Source organism: Nycticebus coucang, chromosome 23 (assembly GCF_027406575.1).
Source record: "Nycticebus coucang isolate mNycCou1 chromosome 23, mNycCou1.pri, whole genome shotgun sequence".
Taxonomy (NCBI): Eukaryota; Metazoa; Chordata; class Mammalia; order Primates; family Lorisidae; genus Nycticebus; species Nycticebus coucang.
The window spans coordinates 33,146,913-33,169,264 of NC_069802.1; the positions used below are offsets into that span (position 1 = coordinate 33,146,913).

General features: G+C 38.5%; 2 protein-coding genes across 9 annotated transcripts in view; one reads left to right on the plus strand and one right to left on the minus strand.

Moving 5' to 3' along the window:
• The window catches only part of FBXL5 (F-box and leucine rich repeat protein 5), a 65,057-nt gene extending 51,639 nt beyond the window's left edge, over nucleotides 1-13,418 (plus strand). For all 3 annotated transcript variants that reach the window (XM_053577449.1, XM_053577451.1, XM_053577450.1), the window contains exons 10-11: nucleotides 5,443-5,591; nucleotides 12,618-13,418. In XM_053577449.1, the coding sequence (XP_053433424.1) occupies nucleotides 5,443-5,591; nucleotides 12,618-12,694 (226 nt within the window). In that variant the 3' untranslated portion in view covers nucleotides 12,695-13,418. The remainder of the gene's footprint in view (nucleotides 1-5,442; nucleotides 5,592-12,617) is intronic.
• A 3,713-nt stretch (nucleotides 13,419-17,131) lies between these two features.
• CC2D2A (coiled-coil and C2 domain containing 2A) overlaps nucleotides 17,132-22,352 on the minus strand; it is a 95,588-nt gene continuing 90,367 nt past the window's right edge. For all 6 annotated transcript variants that reach the window (XM_053577458.1, XM_053577457.1, XM_053577456.1 and 3 more), the window contains 3 exons: nucleotides 20,929-20,987; nucleotides 18,896-19,073; nucleotides 17,132-17,727 (listed from right to left, as the gene is read on the minus strand). In XM_053577458.1, the coding sequence (XP_053433433.1) occupies nucleotides 17,539-17,727; nucleotides 18,896-19,073; nucleotides 20,929-20,987 (426 nt within the window). In that variant the 3' untranslated portion in view covers nucleotides 17,132-17,538. The remainder of the gene's footprint in view (nucleotides 17,728-18,895; nucleotides 19,074-20,928; nucleotides 20,988-22,352) is intronic.

Genomic DNA, 22,352 nt, shown 5'->3' on the forward strand with positions numbered 1-22,352 from the left:
GAAGCACAGCTGAGCTGGAGTTGAGAATTTTTGGTCCTTGATCAAGATCCACTTAACCTTCTGTTGCTCTCTTAAGTCATAAAGAGAACATGTAGAAGAAGTTCTACATTGCTACATTTTCTTTTCTTTCTTCCTTTTTTTTTGAGACAGAGTCTCACTATGTTGCCTTTGGTAGAGTGCTGTGGCGTCACAGCTCACAGCAACCCTCTTGGGGTTAAGTGATTCTCTGGCCTCAGCCTCCCAAGTAGCTGGGACTACAGGCTCCTGCCACAATGCCTGGCTATTTTTTTTGTTGTTGTTGTAGTTGTCGTTGTTTGGCAGGTCTGGGCTGGATTCGAACCCGCCAACTTTGGTGTGTGTGGCTGGCACCCCAGCCTCTGAACTGTAGGCACTGAGCCTTTTTTTTTTTTACACTTCTGGCTGGGACCAGGCATGAACCTACCACCTACCACCTCCCGTAAATGGGGCTGGCGCCTTGAGACACAGGCGCTGCCCCCCCCCCTTTTTTTTTTAGGTAAGTATAATGTTCAGTGTATTTTTTTTTTTTTTTTCTTTTTTGAGACAGAGTCTCAAGCCGTTACCCTGGGTAGAGTGCAGTGGTATCACAACTCACAGCACCTCAAACTCTTGGGCTGAATTGATTCTCTTGCCTCAGCCTCTCAAGTAGCTGGGACTACAGGCGCTCACCACAATGCCCAGCTGTTTTTTTTAGTTGTAGTTGTCATTGTTGTTTGGCAGGCCTGGGCTGGATTCCAACCTGCTAGCTCTGGTTATATGTGGCTGGCGCCCTAGCCACATAAGCTACAGGCACCAAGCCATGTTTAGTGGATTAAACAGAACTTCTTTGTTTAGCAAAGCATCGATGGAGGTGAAACATTCATCAGCCCAGGGAAGTAGGTATCTCTTCTTAACAGTCAGCTTCTGTATGTGTTTATAAGACCCACTTGGAACTGTTAGGTTATGAGTACTGTTAGGCACAATGTTGGAGACAATACCCTAATTCACTGACTTAGGGGTCAGACAAGTGCTGATTTATTTTTTTTCCTATATAACTGGCTTTGTGCAAAATACTTACGTTATTGTGAGGCTTATGTAAGATGAATACATATAAAAGCATCTGACAGTGATGCAGAGTAGATTTTCAACAAATCGTAGCTGCTATGAAATAATAGATTACATTTGATATGCCCTTTGGAAATTGATTACAAGTTTCTGTTTAATAATATGGTGTCAGATAAAACAAAAAATTCTTCTAGCACAAAACCAGATATTCTCTACCACAGTAAAAGATACTTAATATGAAATTATTATAAAAACCTTTTATAAAATCATTTATACTAACCAAGTGTTTTCCCCTAGAAACACTGTTATTGTGGTTTGGCTACTTTGTATCATTTCATTAATTTTCATACCCAAGTGTGATAAGGTATAGCCTTTGTAATATTAGCCGCAGTGATTTCTGACATTGTGGCTATTTTCCTGTGTTAGTATTTTAGGATATTTTCAAAATAACCCAGGACTTAGGAAAATTTTATATAATTAAAAATTGATTGCAAGGGCAGTCAAAATTTTGATGATTCTAATTAAGGGATAGTTTTGCTTTCAATGAAAAAAGATTTAGAAACTTTTCTGGCAAGGCTTATAAAATGCTAGAACACTACTTCTATTAGAGACGGCGTCTTGCTCTTGCCCAGGCAGGTCTCATACTCTGGGCCTCAAGCTATCCTCCCAGCTTGGCCTCCCAAAGTGTTGGGATTACAGGTGTAAGCCACCATCCCTCACTATGTTCTTAAGTATTTTATACTTTCTGATGCTATTGTAAATGGAATTACTTTCTTAATTTTTTTTTGGATTGTTAATTGTTAGTATATAAAAACATAACTGAGTTTTGTGTGATTTTATATTTTGCTCCTTTGCTGAGTTTATTCTAAAAAATTTTTGTGCAGTCTTTTGGGGTTTTCTCTGTATAAGATCATGTTATGTAAAAAGAAAATTTTGCTTCTTTTCAATTTCAGTGTCTTTTATGTTTTGTCTGATTGCTCTGGCTAAAACTCGTACTATGTTAAATAGAAATGGCAGTTAAAAGCATCCTTATCTTGTTCCTAATTTTAGGAAAAAAACCTTCAGTTTTCACCATTGAGTATGCTGTTAGCTGTGAATTTTTTAATACATGGCATTTATCATGTGGAAGAAATGCTCTTTATATTTTTAGTTTATTGAGTGCTGAGTTTTGTTACATTTTTTTCTGAGTCAATTGATAGATGATTATATATTGTTTTTCCCTTTATTTTGTTAATGTAGTATATTATGTTGATTGATTTTCATGTTGATGAATTCTGCTAAACATTTTTAAAAGAGTTTTGTCAGCAAAACTATCTGATGTTGGCCTCTTTATTGGGAGGTTTTTTGATTACTGATTATATCTTCTTACTAAAGGTCAATTTAGACTTTCTGTTTCCTCTCAAGTCAGTTTAGTATTTTTTGTGTTTTTAGGAATTTGTACATGTCATTTTGTCATCCAACTTGTCATACAATTGATATAGATAAATGGTATTATGTGTACATTATGTATAGATACATGGTAGAACCTCTCTAGTTAACCACCTCCCTATATTGACCACCACTTTAAGTTGACCTCACATTCATAAACCAGACTTAGACCACATGTGTGTATCAGTGTGGCAGGCCTAGTTCCTGATGTTGACCAGTTTGTTACATTCCCTTGGGTGGTCAATTTACAGAGGCTTTTTAAAGAGATGGTTATGGGCTTAAGTGATTCTCTTGCCTCAGCCTCTCAAGTAGCTGGGACTACATAATTAAAAAGCACTACTATATAATTATTCTTTGTTTTTTTCCTTCCTTTTTTCCCATTTATTTATTTATTTTTGCTACATTGCTCAGGCTGGCCTCACACTTTTGGGCTCAAGTCATTTTCCCATTTTAGCCTCCAGAGTAACTGGGACTGCAGGTGTGCACAGCTTTTTATAATCATCAGCATTTTTGTAAAATCAGTAATGTCCCTACTTTTATTTCTGACTTGGATAATTTATGCCTCCCCCCCTTTTTTTGGTTAATCTAGCTGAAGGTTCTCAATTTTGCTGATACTCTGTAAGAACCAACTTTTATTTTTGTTGACTTGTCTCATTGTTATGTATTTGACGTTTTACTTATCTTTGTTCTAGTCTTTATTATTTCCTCTCTTCTGCTAGCTTTGTGTTTTGTTTGGTTTCTTTTCCTCATTCTTTGAGGTGTGCAGTGAGCTTATTGATCGACTTCAGAGCTCTCATGTTGGCTTTTGTAGCTGTAAGTTGCCGTCTTCACCTTTTATCCCAGAAGCTTTGCTGTGTTCTTTTCGTTTTCACTCATCTCACTTTCCTTTGTAATCTCTTTTTGACCCATTGGCTGTTTTTTAATTTATTTTTTAAATTTTGAATTAATATGAGGGCACATTGTTTGCGTTTGTAAGGTAAGGTTGGAGTTATAGTGTGACCTTCACCCAGGAAGCGTGACATTTGCTCATATGTTGTTCCCTCTAGGTGGGAGCTTACCAGACCCACTCTCCCCTTCTTGAATTCATCTGAGTTTTTCTCATGTGTGCATGTTGTTGTTAATCACAAATTTTCAACTTGATATTGAGTACATGGGATGCTTGATTTTCAATTCTTATGATACTTTTACTTAGGATTCTCCAAATCCATCCAAATTGTACGAAAAGATGTCCATCTTCTCATGGCTAAATAGTATTCCATGGTATATATATACACCACAGTTTATTAATCCATTCGTGGGTTGAAGGGCTTTGTGGTTGTAAATTAAGCTACATAAACATTCGAGTGCAAATGTCGTTATAGTAAAATGGCTCCTTTTCTTTTGGGTAGATGCCTAGCAGTGGGATCGGATTGCAGGATCTAAAGGAAGGTCTATGTTTAGTGCTTTGAGGACCTTCCATACTTTTTTCCATAAAAGCTATGGTAGTTTGCAGTCCCACCAACAGTGTAAAAGTGTTCCTTTCTCTCCACAATCATGTCAGCGTCCACAGCTTTGGGACTTGGTGATGTGGGTCAATTTCACTGGGGATAGGTGATATCTCAGGGTGGTTTTGATTTGCATTTCACCGATGCTCAGGGATGATGAGCATTTTTTCATGTGTTTGTTAGCCATTCATCTGTCTTCTGTGAAGAAGGTTCTGTTCATGTCTCTTGCCCAATGATAAATGGATTATTTGTTCTTTTTTTGTTGATTAATTTGGGTTCTCTGTAGATTCTTGTTATCAGCACTTTGTCAGATTCATAACATGCAGATATCTTTTCCCATTCTGAAGGTTGTCTGTTTGCTTTAATTGTTGTGTCCTTAGCTGTGCAGAAGCTTTTTAGCTTAATTAAGTCCCATTTATTTATTTTTTGTTGTTGTTGCAATTGCCAATAGAGACTTCTTCATAAAATCTTTCCCCAGGCTGATATTATCAGGGGTTTTTCCCACACTTTTTTTCTAGGATTTTTATCATTTTTTGTCTTTGATTTAAATCTTTTATCCCTGGTGAGACATTTTTTGTAAGTAGTGAGAGATGTGGGTCCAGTTTTAGTCTTTTACATGTGGTTATCCTTTTCTCCCGACACATTGATTCAATAGGGATTCCTTTCTCTGGTGCATGCTCTTGTTTGGTTTATTGAAGGTGAGATGGGGATATGAGGCTGATTTCATCTCTAGGTTTTCTATTCTATTCCATAGATCTGTGTCTCTGTCTTTGTGGCAGTACCATGCTGTTTCTAATCACTGTGGACTGGCAGTATAACCTGAAGCCTGGTAAAGTGATGCTTTGGGGTTCGTTTTTATTACTGAGAATTGTGTTGGCTATACGGGTTTTTTCTGGTTTCATACAAAACGAAGAACTATTTTTTTGAGTTCTTCCAAGTATGATGTTGGTATTTTAATGTGAATAGCATTAAATCTGTAGATTGCTTTGAGAAATGTAGACATTTTAACAGTGTTGATTCTTCCCAGCCGTGAGCATGGTATGTTCTTCCATTTGTTAACATCTTCTGCTATTTCTTTTCTAAGGGTTTCAGTTTTATGATTTTTTTTGTGGAACTGTCAAACTTATAATTAGATTTAAAACTTCATTAATTTTCTTATAATTTTTTCATACTGATAAGAGAATAATAAACATTACAACTCAAGGGTTCATTATCTCCTCTGCAAGTTGAGGAAGAAAAGCTGCATAGAGTCTCTTTACCGAATGTCTTTAGGAAAAATGTAGAAAGTTTTCTGAGTTAAATATATTCCTATCTAAGGATAAAATTCATTACTAATATTTTACAGAAATTAGTAAATTTTCTCATCACCAAATTGAAAGGTATGTAAAACAGGGCTTCAGTGGGCCCTAGGAATACATTTGTTTCCATAGGTTAATGTGTCCTGATGGCTGCGTTATTTTTCTTGTAGGGTTCTGACTCTGGGAGGAGGGCTGCCTTTTTTGGAGCATCTTAACCTCTCCGGTTGTCTCACTGTCACTGGTGCAGGCCTGCAGGATTTGGTTTCAGCATGTCCCTCTCTCAATGATGAATACTTTTACTACTGTGACAACATTAACGGTAATGCCTTTTAACAATGAGATAATTTTGAAGGAATTAATGTAAAAATTTTAACAGTTCTAATAATTTTTATGGTTTCTCTTTAGATTTCTATTACAAAACTGTTTTACTTTAAGACTTAGTTATTTAAATTTACTAAAATCTGAAAAAAATTATTTTTTTCATTAATTAGCTTCTTAGGAAGTAAAGTTTCTTTTGTAGGTAGATAATTCCATTACTCATTTCTATCGTGTTTTTAAGGCATGTAATAGCTTAATCAAAAATAGTTAAGTTGTTAGTAGAAATACTAAAATTCTTATCAAAGTTTTGGGAATTCCTCTAGAGCAGTGTTTTTCAACCTTATTTATCTCACGGCACACTTGACCCTGTAGTTAAACTTCCGTGGCACACTTAAATTATGTTGATCCAAAAAGAAAAAAAAAAAAAAAGTAAAAAGAAACCAATATACTTAACTGTGCTTTGAACTTCTTTTGAAAATAATTTAATCTTTAAAAATATTTGCGGCACACTTAAGATTCTTTCACATCTTGGAAAATAAATGGTTGGAAATCACTGCTCTGGAGTGCTCTAATGCTCATTAACAATTTGGAGGTATTGATGTCCTGGACACACTGATTTCTTAGGGTATTCTTTGTAAGACAGCTTATCAAATGCAGTAGAAAAATGAGGACGTTGGTAATATGGATTTTAAAGTGTCTGGATCTGATCTCAGACGAGTATCACGGAAGACTGAGGACAGGACAGAATGTGGTACTGAGAAGAGGCCGGGAGAATTCAGGAATGACTGAGATTCATATAGAATTTTAGAAATTAACTCCTAAACCTACTTTTAAAAGTAACATTTGTATTTTTAAGCCTATTCTACCCTACAGTGGATTGAACGTGTGTTTTGAAAGTACATTCAGTGGCCTTTTGGGTATTCGATAGTCAGTGGTGGAGACCAGTTCTCAGAGATTAGATTTTCCTTAAAACCTATGAGGAAATAAGAGATAAAAGCTCTTTTATTTCTGGAATCACACTGTTATGCAAGAAAGGACTTCCTGTGTTCTTGACATATTAGCACTAAGTCGGAGGATTTCTTTGCTCTCTGTTGCCTTGGTGTGTGGTGAAGGAATGGTGGGAGTGAGTGCTGTTTCAGCTGCAGTCTGCTAACCTGCAAACACAAAGTGTGACTGATGGAAGGAAGCAGTTACTTGATGGACACAGTGGGTCTGAGAAGGGACCTTATGGTTTCAAACATAAAGTTCCATCACTCTAGGTTCAGTATTGTACTTCCCGAGGCTTATAGGACATTATCAAGAGTAATTAATAAGCAATTACTTCTTCTTCTTCTTCTTTTTTTTTTTTTTTGCAGTTTTTGGCCAGGGCTGGGTTTGAACCCACCACCTCTGGCATATGGGGCCGGTGCCCTACTCCTTTGAGCCACAGGCACTGCCCCAGCAATTACTTCTTATAAGAAATTTTAATTGTATGTTGCTCTTGAATTTTCCATATTGATTTTCAATATGAAATCAGTTTCCATATTGATATTCCATATTTAGCATAGATGTTATGCTTAGGAATGATAACTTAATTTGCTGTATTTATTTTTAGGTGTATACATCTTAGTGAGGGTGATGAGGGAATTGAGTCAGTTCATATTTATGCCAACTTGTTTTGTATTGTGTTTTTAAACTTTTTGAAATAATTTGGATAGGTTGAAGTGAAATACTTAAAGTCTTTTGCACTTTGTCAGTATTTTCATCTTAACTGGTTTTGAATATATAAACGTTAAAGAGTTCCTTTTATTAAATGTAATTTTTAGATAAATGAATGGTAATTTTCAAAAAATGAATTTTAATGAAGATATCTGACTTTGAAAAATTTGAAAAGAAATTGGAGTGCTTGTATAATCCAATATTAAGTCTCCTTTTATAACTCGTAAAAGCATGATTTAAGGGAAGTGAAAATCCTTTAAAGTTTATGGTGTGACTCTTCAAATAATTTGTGTTCTAGAGTTCCAAATATTCTTAAAGCAATTCTCTGTTACAATTTTTTCCTTAAAAGGATATGTGAACAGCCTAAAAGTGTTAGAGTGAAGTTATGTTGTATCCAGTTTTGTAAGATGGCACTATTCATCCAGTATCATTCAAAACAACTCAGTTTGTGTAGTATTAATGAATGTTTATGGGCCTTATTTTTAAAAAATTATTTTTATTATTTCTGAAAGTAGTTAATATGGTGTTAGAGCAATGAAGAAACATAATTAGGTGACAGATAATATTTTAAATATTTGAGAGTAACATTTAATTCAAAATATATTTTGTTAAAAGAAAACCTTTGTTAAAAGAACTACTCAGTTCCATAAATATTAAGTTGTGGGTAAAGCAGAATGATCTATTTTTTAATAAGTACTAGCAGAGATTTTGGAGAAGATAAGTTAGTAATTCTATATTCAAACAATAACCACCTTGAGCAAGACACTGTACTAAGCACTGATGTAAAATGCAGTTTTGGGGAGGGTGGGGGACAGAGTCTCATTCTGTCATCTAGGGTAGAGTGCCATGGCATCACAGCTCACAGCAACTTCAGACTCTTGTGCACAGGTGATTCTGTTGCCTCAGTCTCCCAAGTAGCTGGGACTACAGGTGCCCGCCACAACACCTGGCTAGTTTTTCTATTTTTAGTAGATACAGGGTCTTGCTCATGCTCAGGCTGGTGTCAACCTCCTGAGCTCAAGCAGTCCACCTAACTTGTCCACCCGAGTGCTGGGATTACAGGCATGAGCCACCTCTCCTAGCCTAAAATGCAAATTTTGATTCTTCTGAATGTTTCTTTATGACTGATAAGATTTGAATGTAGAAGAAGCCTTCTTAGCCATAACATTAAAAACATTATCATTTAAGAAGTGTTAAATGGAATGGCATGGTTTTGAGCTGTGAAGAACATTGGAACAATGATAAAGAGCAAACTTTTGGACTAATTTATTATACATTTCAATTCATGTATAACTTACGAATTGAGATAGATTAGCTTACAGTGTTGGAGGTGACATGGTCTCAGATGATTTGCTCTCTTGTGTTTCTAATTTAAGTTAAAGAGGAATCAAAGGTAAGTGAAGGTAAGTGCAGATATATAGCAGAAATAATATACTTAAAATTCAGGAAAACAAGCCATTAATAAAAATTTGGAGAAATATCCAACTTTATAATTCTTTTCATCTAATATTTATAAATGCTTTGTTAAAAATTCTTATCACACATTAAAATGATTATGTAATTTTATTTTCCTGCTTTATTATTCTTTAATGTAATTTAGTCCTCATGGGTAACTGTTTGGGTTCTCTATCCTACATCAAGATAGACGTTTGCTGGTGACAAGTGAAATATTTAAAGGGAACTGCTTTTGAACTGTTGGTATCTTTTGAAGTGCAGCTGTCTATTTGAGACTCTAGGCAACCCAACATGTCTTAGTCATGTTTCCTTCTAAAGGTTCTTCACCTTTTCTGACGACTGTTTATTTTCTTTTGGGATAGTCCCTTCTGTGATACTGACAGGTTTCACTGTGGATGTTGCTTACAATCTCCACGCTTTCCAAAGTGCTGCTCTCCTTGTTTTTTGCCTTGTGATATTTAGTTTGAAAGTGGTTATCTTCATCTCAGTTTTATCTTGGGCCTTCAGCAGAATAAAGTCCTTTCATGGATGCTATCACTTTCATGATTGTTAGGATCACACACCAATAACTGCTCAGTTTCTTTTCTTTTTTCAGTTGCCCTGGGTAGAGTGCTATGGCATCATAGCTCACAGCAACCTCAAACTTTCAGGCTTTTACAATCCTCCTGCCCCAGCCTCCAGAGTAGCTGGGACTACAGGCACCCCCCACAATGCCTGGCTAGTTTTCCTATTTTTAGTAGAGATGAGGTTTCATTCTTGCTCAGGCTGGTCTCAGACTCTGAGCTCAAGCAGTCTACCACCTTGGCTTCTCAGAGTGCTGGGATTATAGGGGTGAGCCACCACACCCAGCCCAATTCCTTTGTTTTAGACTTTATGATGGGATTACAGTTTTGTGTCATTTACTATTAAAGGTTTTAAGTTCCATGGGCTTCTGTAAACAGATCCGTTCAAAATTGAAAACACCGATATTTTAATTCTCTTTTTATGCACTTAGAATCTCACTGAAACTCAGGTGTTCTAGAACATATTTGAATGAATGGGTGCATTTTACATGTATGTCAATTTGAGCAAGAATTTTGTTTTGGGATGCATAAGGAAATGTGACAGCATGATCATGTCGGCTTTCTACCTAATACAGGGTATAGACTTTTATTCCTGTTTTTCTTCCCCTGTTACCTCTTCCTCCATCTCTTAGGCTTTGAGAGCAGTGACTCAGATGGCCAGGAGTCATCCCCTAAGCCATCTGGGGAGGATGCTGAAAAGCTGTATGGGGAGTGCTTAGCTCTGAGTCTCTCACAGGAATCGCTTTCTTTCTTTCTTTTTTTTTTTTTTTGAAGTTTTTGGCCGGGGCCGGGTTTGAACCCACCACCTCCGGTATATGGGGCCATTGCCCTACTCCTTGAGCCACAGGTGCCACCCAGGAATAGCTTTCTTAATCTTACTGTTCCTTTGAAGCTCCCTTTTACTTTTTTCCCTGGGTAACCAGTTGCATACTTCACTTCCATTGCTTCCAGCCATGATGTATGATTTTTCCAGGCCAGTGTTAAATGTGTTGTGACATTTCCTTCTTACCTCTCTGACCTGTACAAATAGGAATAAAAAAGTTCTCACTTAATACTATTAGTAGGTTCTTGGAAATTGAGACTTCATACAAAATGATGTACAAAAGTTCCTCAAATAATGTTGTTTTGCTTGACATCATTTCATTATAATAATGTTAGATGTCATTTTGCTTAAAGTCTTGTTTCTAAGGACCTATCAACAACATTAAATGAGGACTTACTATACAGACATTTTGAAGTATTGTAGAGGCTTTTAGTTTGGAAAATGGTATGAAAGTCTGTGTCTCTTCCTTTCCTCTTATTTTTTTTTCTTTTAGAAAATTTAGAATAGAATTACATTCTGATAAAATGATAATCAGACATTTTGGCAACCCCCAGGACTTCATGCATTTCATTATGGACTAAGGATCAGGGCAGGAGGATGACAGCGAATTGGGGCTTGAGTGTTGGGGAGAGGCGCGAGGTGAGGGCTAAGGGGAGACAGGCTCAGAGGAGGAGAGGGGAGAGGACTGAACAGTGCAGGGGAAGCTGGACACGTGGAGAGGGAAGGCTTCGTCAGAGTTGAGAGCAGGAAAGGAATTGGAAACCAGTGCATAAAGCCTAATGATAGAAATGAAAATGTTTTATCCTGACTTTATGGTTAAGATGACTAATATTATATCTTATTTCAAAGGAATGCAATCTTAACAAAAATGTTGCTTTGTGAATTTTAAGCATTTGACACATTTAACTTTTCATTTAAAAATGAATAGATTTTTATTTGGATTAAACGTTGAAAATGGGCTTGTGGTAATTTTATAATTTAAAACTTTCTATCATAGAAAATTTCAAGCACATAGACATAGAATAATATAGTGAATTTGCATGTGCTGTCAGCCTTGGCAGTTAGAAATCTGTGACCAGTCTTTTTTCATCTATACTATGGCCCATTCCCGTACCTGCCCTTACCCTCTGTAACTTAAAGCTAATGACAGGCATTATATCAATTTTAACATTAAATATAACTATTGGAAAATAAGTGAAATAATAAGCTATTGCATTTTCACATATGTGGAAAGTTCATTAGGTTCTTTTTTTAAAGCTATGTTGTCATTTCCATAGTGAAGTATATGAATGTCACACGTTAATGACTAGATGGCCTAAAAAGTTTACCCTTTATGTTTTTTATGTGCTGTCCTGGGAATACAAGGAGAAGTTAAATTTTTAGACATAAATGTATTCTGTATGTTCAGCTGCAAGTAATTCTTTTCTTACGGTGATATTAGCATAGTTGCCTTCTTTGACAATGGAATGCTATTTCAGAAAACAAAACTAAATTTAAAATATGTTTTAGAGTTAAACTAGACATCACCCCAGAGTACTATGATTTTTTTGGTTATAATCCATTTGTTATATTCTGTAGTAAAATTGTATTTCTTATGCTTTTTTCATTTTATATCACAATTACAAATATTTTGGTTATTCTATTTGGTATGTAAAAATACTAATTAAATGCTCTTTGTTTGTTCATGGTGCGGACATATAGAAAGACTTCAATGTAGTTAAAACAGCGTTTTCTCCATTTGCCCCTCTTCATGAAACTGTCATTAACACAGAGCACTGGACATCTGAATACGTTCAAGGAGTCTTTCCTTGATTCTGTCCAATTCCTAGCTGTGTTCCTACTGATGTCTGTGTCACATAGTGGGACTGGGATAAAATGTCATTTTTTCCACACATCTTTTATTTCTCCTCTCTGTAAGCGAATGATAGTTTTTATTGTATCTTAGATAACTAACCACTCATTATATGTTTAATTTTGGAAAATGATTTTACCTATCCCTACCATATATATATATATATTTTTTTTTTTGCTATAAATGTTAAATAACAATATGGCAAACACATTAAGTCTACATATAGTTTATTTTGCTTTAAACTAAATATTTGTTGCACTTGCTCAGTACTGGATTCTTTACTGATCAATCCAGATAGGACTGGGTTTTTTAAATTATGTTCATGGGAAGGATGTTCAAATTATAAGAATTTGTTGTTAAGTTAGCCTGAAGATTTAGTTTCTGTGGATTGTCTTTTTTCCTCTTTGGGTTTCTTTCATTTATCTTTTGGACCATGAAAGATATATTAGTTAAATTTAAGCTGTTATTGGTGATTTTTTTGTCTGAATATTTTTTATATACTCATTGTGACATTCTACTTCTGTGATATAAATATTCCAGTGAAATAGATAAAGTTTTTAGCTCCTTCATAAGTGAAATTATTTTCATGTGATCTCTAAGAAATTCCTCCTTTCACATTTTTCTGTTTTTATACAGGTCCACATGCTGATACCGCCAGCGGATGCCAGAATTTGCAGTGTGGTTTTCGAGCCTGCTGCCGCTCTGGCGAATGACCCTTGACTTCTGACCTTTGTCTACTTCATTTAGCTGAGCAGGCTTCCTTTCATGCACTTTACTTATAGCACATTTCTTGTGTTAACCATCCCTTTTTGAGTGTGACTTGTTTTGGCCCCATTTCTTACAACCTCAGAAATCTTAATTTACCAGTGAATTGTACAGTCTTGTTTCTCTTGCGAATTATATTTTTGTTTTAGAAAAGAATTAGGTCATTTCAGAAGAGTGAGAACAGTCTTACCAGATTTCTTTTAAATGAAATGCTTTGAAAAGAATGTTACTAATGCCATGCCATTTGAAGTATTTTATAGATTATTTTGAGTTTTAAAGTCAATGGGGGTTATCGGTTCTCTTTATATATAAACACTGTATCAAGCTTTGCAGATCTTTTCAGACATACAATTCTGAAGATTTATTTTCAAAGAATGTACATTTTAGAAACTAATCTCTTTTCCATAATGTTTCTTTTATTTGAACATTCTCAGAGGGCCAATTGAAACATACCCACATATAAGATTCTTTAAGATGATGGAATAATTCGGCTTACTGGTGTTTGCTTGGTGAGCCAGCAGAGCACCAGTCTGTCTGTATCTGCTTTCTTCAGAGACCCCTTGTTCTCACCACTGTCCCTAAACTGTCAAATTTGGGAGGGATTTTTAAAAATTCCATAATTATTTGAAGAAATGTATAAATAAAATCTACTTTGAGGACTTTACCAAGTAATGATCTGTTGTGTTGTGATTTTATTATAAATCTCAGTCCAGGTTTACTTCAAAGTAAAATTAAATATATATGTTTTTTGAGTATCATGTAATCATGAGCCCCAATGAATAAACAGCTGTAGACAGATACTGAAGTTTGTTGAGCTGAATTTTCTTTTTTTTTTTTTTTTGTAGAGACAGAGTCTCACTGTACCGCCCTCTGGTAGAGTGCCGTGGCGTCACACGGCTCACAGCAACCTCTAACTCTTGGGCTTACGTGATTCTCTTGCCTCAGCCTCCCGAGCAGCTGAGACTACAGGCGCCCGCCACAACGCCCGGCTATTTTTTGGTTGCAGTTTGGCCGGGGCTGGGTTTGAACCCGCCACCCTCGGCATATGGGGCCGGCGCCCTACTCACTGAGCCACAGGCGCCGCCCGAGCTGAATTTTCTTAATCGAAATTAGCTGTCCAGGAATCAGAATTTGAATTTGTAAGTTTATTTTCGTTGCTTTGTGAAGAGATCATGGAGTGGACACCTGCCATTCAGAAAGGCACACACTGGGTCAGTTTTTTGTCCTGCTATGTGTAATTTTATGAAGGAGAAAATGGCAAAGTGAGTCTGTTTTTATGAGCAGCAGGCATACCTTGTCCTGCTGTGCTGCCCTGTGCTGCGCCCGGAGAGACGGCAGCTTTACGGGCTGAGCGTCCGCCAGTCCCCTTGGTGCCTCCTCTCCAGCAGCGCACACTGTCTGTCTCAGCTCCCTACTTCTCACAGTGTTTCATATTTATTATTATTACATCTTTTGTGGTGATCAGTGTTTTATTGTTTATTTTTATTTTTTGAGGCAGGGTCTCACTCTTTCACCCTGTCTGTGGTCCAGTGGTATCACCACAGCTCACTCTAGCCTCAGTTTCCCAGCTCAAGTGATTCTCCTGCCTCAGCCTCCTGAGTAGCTGAGACTACAGGTTTGCCCCACTGTGCCCCGCTGATTTTTTCTCTTTTTGTAGAGATGGGGGTCTCACTCTTTCTCAAACTTCTGGCCTCAACCAGTCCTCCCACATCAGCTTTACATAGTGCTAGAATTATAGGCATGAGCCACTGCACGGATTAGTGATCTTGAATGTTGCTGCTGTTTGTATTTGTTCTAGGATGCCATAAACTGTGCCCTAATAATACGGAGAACCTAATTGGTAAATACTACTAACTACAGGTAGATGTGTTTCAGTTCTAGCTAAAAATATTTTACACTGTTACCTAAAGATGAAGAATCAGTTGCTGGAATTTACAGAAGGCACACTCACCGCTGCTTTTTATTTCAGTTCACATTTGGATTCAGCACTGCAAGGGAAGATAAGCTCTGAAGGGAGGCTTTTCTAATGATGCTCTGTTTGAAGTTCTTCCTCGCCCTAGGGGTTCTCTCGTTTTGATTCTACTGCTTCTAACACTTGCGAAGTAAACATGGTGCCCTACCAGTTTCTTTCACATTGGGTAGGGTGGACCATCTTACCTTTTGAGTTTGTTCTCTCTTAAGTAGTCAGATCTTCTGTGGCACCACATCACCTACCTACCTTCTGTGAAGTCTGATTCAGGTACAGAGGGAAACTCAATTTAGTTGACCCCCTAGAGAACTCGAAAGGAAATCTGAGCTTAGTGGGGAGTCACAGGGCAAGAAGTTTTATTTCATAAGGTTGACTGTGCTATATTTTTATTTCCCTAACTGTTCAATAAAGCTTATTTGAAATTTTTACATTAAGAACTATCATAAGACAATAAACTATGACAAGAAGTCTTTTAGGGTGAGTCCCACCTACTGGAACTTCATTTTATCTGTGTTTACGTGAACCATAGGGTAAAATTCTGGCTCTGAATCACCACCTGAGGATTAAAATGTGTTCCACATTTCATCAGAAAAATGTAGTATCCGGGGGAATTTTTAAAAGTAATCCTTAGATTAATTTTAAGCCCCTAATTTCCCACGGTTCCAGGCAATTGGGGGTATCTTGTCCTCTTTGTCTTGTGCTTCTTGATGTTAGCAAACCATTAAATTGGACTTCCCAATTTTGAAACAAATCGACTTTAATATGTCAGCAGATTATAATGTCAAAATTTACCGTTTTCTACCACCTGTCCATATCCCCAGTTACATGGGAGCATGACAGCATAATCCATGTTTAATTTTTATACATCCTCACTTCTTTCCATTATTAATTTAAGAGAATAGTTTGTTCAATGAACACTACATATTTTAAATTTATCTTGAATTTTGTGATTGATTCCCTTCTAAGAATAAAATGCCACAGTTATGTAAACTGCTTGTAGTGTCTGACAAACATTCAGTGCTCAGTCCTGGGGGGCTGTTCTAAGTGCGTTACGTACGCTAACCTGTTCCATCATTACAACAGTGGTACTGAAATAGGTAATCTGGCCATCCCGATCTTGTACATGGGAAAGTAAGGAACAGAGGTTGGGAAATTGCCCGTGGATTACCAGCTACTAAGCGGCAAACTGGGATCTCTCCAGAGGTCACGTTCTCACCCAGTGTTCTGTCCGGGCTGTGTTTCTGTTGGTAGCTGTTGCGGGTCAGTCGTGGGACTCTGCTTGGAAGAGTTCGTAGCAGAGGTGTCAGAGGCATGTAAGTACATAATGCATAAGAAAGTAAAGCAAGAATGAAAGCTATTCCTTAACTCAGCCCCTTTCATTTTTCTGACTTTTTCTTAAAGAAATCTAAGTTATATTAGTGGTTCTCAAATGGAGGCCATTTGCTTCATAGAGGACATGAAGCAGGGGAAGGCATTTTGGTTGTCACAATTTGGCAGAGGGAAGGATGCCCCTGTCCTCTAGTGAACAGAGGCCACCACATGCTGAATGTCCTGCAGAGCGCAGAACAGCCCTGTGTGATGGAGGAGTGCTCGGCCCCCACGTCACCTTCTCACTGATGGGAGACATCCTACTTGATGTGTGTGTTTGGTGTACGTCTTTCTAGTTCAGCATGTACATTGAATCCATTTTAATGGTTCAGTGTAATATTACATGAATATGTTTGTCTTAGTTTTGGCTGCTATAATAGAATTCTATAGGCTGGGTGGTTTAAACAACAAAAATTTATTTCTCACAGTTCTGGAGTCTGGGAAGTCAAGATCAAGTCCAAGATCCAGTGTCAGGCAAGGTGGTCTGTCTGTCTGTGGAGGCCGACTTGTGCCCTCCTTGGCAGGGAAAGGGGAGGGAGAGCACAGTCTCTTCCATTTCTCTCATGAGACTCCACCCTCTTGACCCAATTACTTCCCAAAGGCCTTGTCTCATTACATTGGGAGTTAGGGTTTTATTAACATACACATTTGGTTGGTGGGGCACAAGCACTTGGTCTGTCTTTTTTTTTTTGAGACAGTCTCTCTATGTCACCCTTGGTAGAGTGTGGTGGCATCACAGCTCACAGCAACCTCAAACTCTTGGGCTCAAGCAGTTCTCTTGCCTCAGCCTCCCAAGTAGCTGGGTCTACAGGCACCCACCACAACACTCAGTTATTTTTTTGTTGTTCTTGTAGTTGTCATTGTTTGGCAGGCCTGGGTGGGTTCGAATCTGTGTGGCTAGCGCCCTAGCAGCTGAGCTATAGGCGCCGAGCCCTTTTTCTTTTTGGGATTATGACTGTTCAGGCGTAATCCTCCCTCCAGTCCTGCGTTGCTTTGGTGTGCATGTGGCATGTGAGCACACATGAGCTCACTCAGTGTTTCCGTAGGATGTCTTGCGAGGTATTGTGTTAAACGTAAAAATTTGTTATTGCAAAATTGTTCCTCCTTCCCCTAGAAAAGTCGTATAGTGCCCTCTTAGGTCTTAAAAGTGGGATTGATATTCTACTGGACAGGCAAAATAGGAAAGGGAGCGTCCTGAGGAGAAGGTGAGTGGTCACAGAGGCAGAGACAGGAGACTCAGACCGTTCCACCTGTTCCCCACAGTAGGAAGTCTCAGTTGAGTTTAGAGTCACAGTGGCAGGGAGACTGCTAAATAAAACACTTATTTTGCATAGTCTGAAAACAGATATTGATAATTTTATTTCATTATTTGCAAATAATATGTTCTGTGATCAATATAAAAATTACCATACCCAAGTGTAGTTTTTACATGATACAAAAAGTACAATGAAAAAATTACCTGTTGCGTATAAGGGAGGCAACATAGATCCAAACAGACAAGACGTTTTTGGGATACGGATGTATGTATACTGCTAAAGCAAATTCGACATTAGGAACGTCAATGTTGTGTACCCCGGTGCTATACACAGCGTCAACTAAAGGCTTCACCTCAGAGTAAGGCATGTGAAGAGGAAATCCAGAGAACTGAAAGGAGAAAACAAAGCAGTGTGGCCGTCACTAAAGTGTGGAGATCTCAGTGTTTCCCGACGGAAACGTGTGCAGTTCTTAATAAAGTAAGCCTTCTGGATCTCGAATTTAGTCGTGTTTTCCTGGTCAGTTATAAGCAATACAGAAAACGGAGAGCAGCTTAACACTTTGTTTGTTGCTGGCATACTGGAGTGTGAGACTCACCAGTCACTCTGCCAGCCTCCACTGGCCCCCAGCATGCTTAATAAACCACGTTAATTCCAAAGACCTGGGGTAAGCTTATCAATTCTTCCCATCCCCCTGGCCACAGTGATTAAGCCACAGGCATGGGCATGTGATTAGGGAGTCTCACACTGGTACGTGGGTATCTCTCCTGCTTTGGTAATACGTGTGCAGATGTGAGTCCTGGAAGTGTTTCAGCACTTACTACCCTGAGGAAAGCCAGCCTGGTGATGCTGTCACATGGAGGAGGAGGGCAGGGTGGAAAGAATTGCAGAAAATGGGACACCCCTGGTAGCTACTCGCCTCTTAAGTTTCACTTAAGTAAACCATTGAGTTTTCTATCGCTCCTGCCTGTTCAAGGTAAGTTCTCTGTTACTCAAACTGAAACATTCTGGCTGAGAACCTGGCCTTATGAACAAGTTAAAGGATAAGCTTTACTTGATGAGTAATCCAGTTTGACCATCACAATGTTTAGTCAGGAAGGTTTACTGTTTTCATGACGAGACTGCTTTCTGCCTATCAGATGTAAACATGCAGCACTACCAGGAGGCAGCAAATGCAATTCCATTAAACCACATCCTTAAGAACCCCCGATTTAGAGTGTTTATTCTCATCTTTATGCGCAGTTGAGTCTAATGTGATTTAGCCAGATGGATGTTTTCATTTTATTTAATACTTGAATGATTTAATAAAAAGCATTATTTTTCATGGGATCCTTTCACACCCGATGGTGGCATTTTCATTTTATAGAAGCATTTTGCTATTTAGTAATAGGTTAATTACTGGTGGTTCAAAACTCACAGCATGCGTTTTAGTCTGTGTTGGTTCATCTGTGTCCTTGGGGGAGCAGTGAAGGTACTTTGATCCCTAGAGCCCAGTGTTGTGTGATTTCCAATTTGAAAAGAGGAGGTGGGAGGCTTTGGTTGGGACCAGCTGTACTCACCCTGTAGTCTCCCAGCTGCCTCGCCAGTTCTGCCCTGTGGGCACCCTCCACGTCCTCCCCGTGGCTTCTTTCTAACAGAGGCAGGAAGTGGCGGAGCGTGGAGGTGCAGTACCTATTCCACCGGGTCAGATGGCGGGGCCTCCAGTCCATGATTTTTTCTTTCAGTATTTTTTCAATCCTGTTCATAAAAAATTAACTCCATTTTTGTGTATGTGTATGAGATTTCACTTTTCCATTGTAAAAATACACAGTTGATAGGCAGCGGGGATTCAGGCAATCACACAAGTACAGCAGAACCTCCACAGTTGACACTTCTCGACACTGTCCACACCCTTAAGTGGACGGAATTTTCATAGACCAGACGTGCACCACATGGACGTGTCAGGACAGTCGGCCTCGTTCCTGATGTCGGCCGCCTCTGTCTGTTGACTAGTTTGTTACAGTCCCTTGGGTGGCCAATTTACAGAGCTTCTGCTGTATATATTTGTATATAAATGTGTAACTTACACGGGCTAATCTCTGGGTCCTCAAAAATTAACACAAGGAATCCTTTCTCAGGATTGTGTGTGTGTTGGGGATGGGAAATAGACCTACCAGTGGGTCATGAGTACATGATTCCACAAGGTCCACAACAGGTGATTGAAATGTAACCGAAGAGGAAGTGCTGAATGAATGACGGGGGGAGGTGGAACAAAGTTAACACATGGAGTAGCAAAAGTTTTATAGTATGAAATATGTTATGATTTTATTCAGGTAACATAGCTACAGATAAATTAGACCCAGGTATGAGGGATGGGGCTTATATTGAAATAGTTAAATACTTTTGTGGGGCTGTTTATATCTTACATTGATTTCTTTTTTCACCAGTGAGAATCTCATGACAATAGATGTTTTTCTAAATTCCCTTAAAATTTCCTTTAAAACACCCAAGTATCATTGCAACTTAATTGGGTTCATAGCATGTGAAACCTTAACAAAGAATGGAGGAAAATAGCCAACACTCACAGAACCGCTGTTCACCAGATTCACTCCTGACAATGACCCTGTGAGGCAGCGGATGGTGCCCTGATTTGACAGGCGAGGGGACGGTTTATGGGAGGGTAAGTGGATTGACTAAGGCCAGGAGACTTGACTGCTGTCCGTCCAGATTCACCGATTAGAGACCCGGCCAGCTTCCTACTGCATAGTAGCCGTGGGGGCTGCTTATTTGTTGGCACTTAACACATATCTTTGAGTTTCAAGATGGGCTGAGCAAGAAAGCATGGTTGATACACTTTCTGGGAGAAATATGTTTCTATGGAGAAATAAAGGTTGAGTCTAGTCAATAGTACACTGAAATTATCTGAAGAAACAGAAGGTTGTTCAGAAGTCAGTTGTACTAGGTGGGAATCCCAAATAAAAATTCATGGAGAAATTGAGAATAAATTGGTTTTTCTACTAAAAATGTCTTAAAAGGGGTCACATTTAACCTTGTGTAACTTGACATGCCGTTCTTCACACAGTTTGATGTAGTACAAACAAGCACTTAGGCCTCAAAATCAGAAAGATCAGGCTGGGCCCAGAAGCCCTCTTTAAAGAAATAGGAACCTCAGTTTCCACCTTTGTGAAACCAGGAAAATAAATTCTATTTTACAGGGTCATATGGAGATTCATAGAGGCTCTTCTGGCATTTTCTGTGTGTTAAATTAAAAAACTGGCTGCAGTTCTGTAAGCCACAGACTGGACAAGAATACCACAGTAAGCCGAGCGCTAGCCCCAGGATGACTGGGTGTGGGGTCTCAACGCAGGTCTGGTCTCCGGGGAGCTGCGGCCCCAGCACTCACCACTGGCCTGTCCCGCAGGGCGTTGGTGCTCAAGGCGCCTTTTGAGCCATGGGATTTAGAGATCACATGTGTTCTTGGAGTCTATAAACATGAGTTGAAGCTTAATTGCCTAAATTATTTTGCAGTGATCCAGGCCAGAGGTCATTTAATTTTGGTGTTACACTCTCGGTGACAGACTCCTTGAGGAATTTATGGATATTATTACGGTACCTGTCTTGTAGCTCAGCCGCAGCGCCTTCGTCTGTGCTCTGGTAAATGAGCTCTTCAGGCTGCCAGAGAGAAGAGTTCAGAAATTCTAGAAACCACCTACGTTAATTTGAATAACTGCACATCCTTTTTTTTTTTTTTTTGTGGTTTTTGGCCGGGGCTAGGTTTGAACCCGCCACCTCCGGCATATGGGACTGGCGCCCTACTCCTTGAGCCACAGGCGCCACTCTGCACATCCTTTTTAAAATTTTTTTTTTTTTTTTAAATGACATTTTAGTGGCTCCTGTGGCTCAAACGAGTGGGGCGCTGGCCCCATACACCAGAGGTGGTGGGTTCAAACTCAGCCCCGGCCAAAAACTGCAAAAAAAGGAATGACATTCAACAAAATAAAAAATAATATAATGGGTGCCAGGGTGCCCTTGACCCATAACGAGTAAAACTTCACGTAATGTTTTGTACAGGCAGTTCCTTCGAAGCTCATTTCCCTTATCTCTCGTCACAGAAATAAACATGACTGAACGTGTTTTTTAGCATTCTGTTCAACAAATAATTGAGTACCTACTGAGTGCTGTGCAGTCGGGAGGAAAGGAGATCTGGCTGTGAATAGAAATCCCTGTCTTCCCAGGGCTTCCATTAGATGTAGTAAATGAAGACAGACTAATCCTGTGTGTGTGATTTTATCACAGGTATATGTGCCCCAGGTAACACTTGTTTTGCATGTTTTTTGAACTTTATAGTTATATGAACATGCAGCTGGCCCTTTCTCTCTTAACATATTTAGTAATAACAAACACGCAGTTTTAGAGCACTTACTAAGACTCATTACTGTTATTTAAGTACTATAAAATATTCCACTAGGTACCATAATTTATCTCTCATGTCAGTTCAATTATGCTATTTCAAACAATGTGTCTTTGAAAAATCTTTTATATTTCACCTTATACACATACAGGAGAATTCCTTTAGGGGAGTTAAAATAGCTTATACTCAGATCAAACCTTTTCTGAAAGGTTTTTCTGAAAGGTTTGATCTGAGTATAAGCTATTTTAACCCAGTGCATGTGTATCTATCAAATGGAACAAAAGCTTTAGTAAAGGACGTTCATGCTGACTGCAGTCTACGAGGAAAGCCTTTAATGTTATGAGCCCCGGTGGATCACACCTTGCAGTCGGATTTCATGTTTCATTGGCGGTTGTGAAATCAATTCAGTGATGTGAGATGAGCATTAAAAAAAGTAAATAGAATGTATTTTGGGTACTTTCTATTCATTGGACTTCTTACAGCAACATTTTTTCTTTCACATATACTTCCTAAGTTGGGCTCAAATGTGTTCGAAAAACAAACATTGTTCTAAGTACCTAGGAGTAGAATGAAGAGCAAAAAAAAATACCTGGCAGCCCTATGGAACAATTTCATGCCCCTTACTT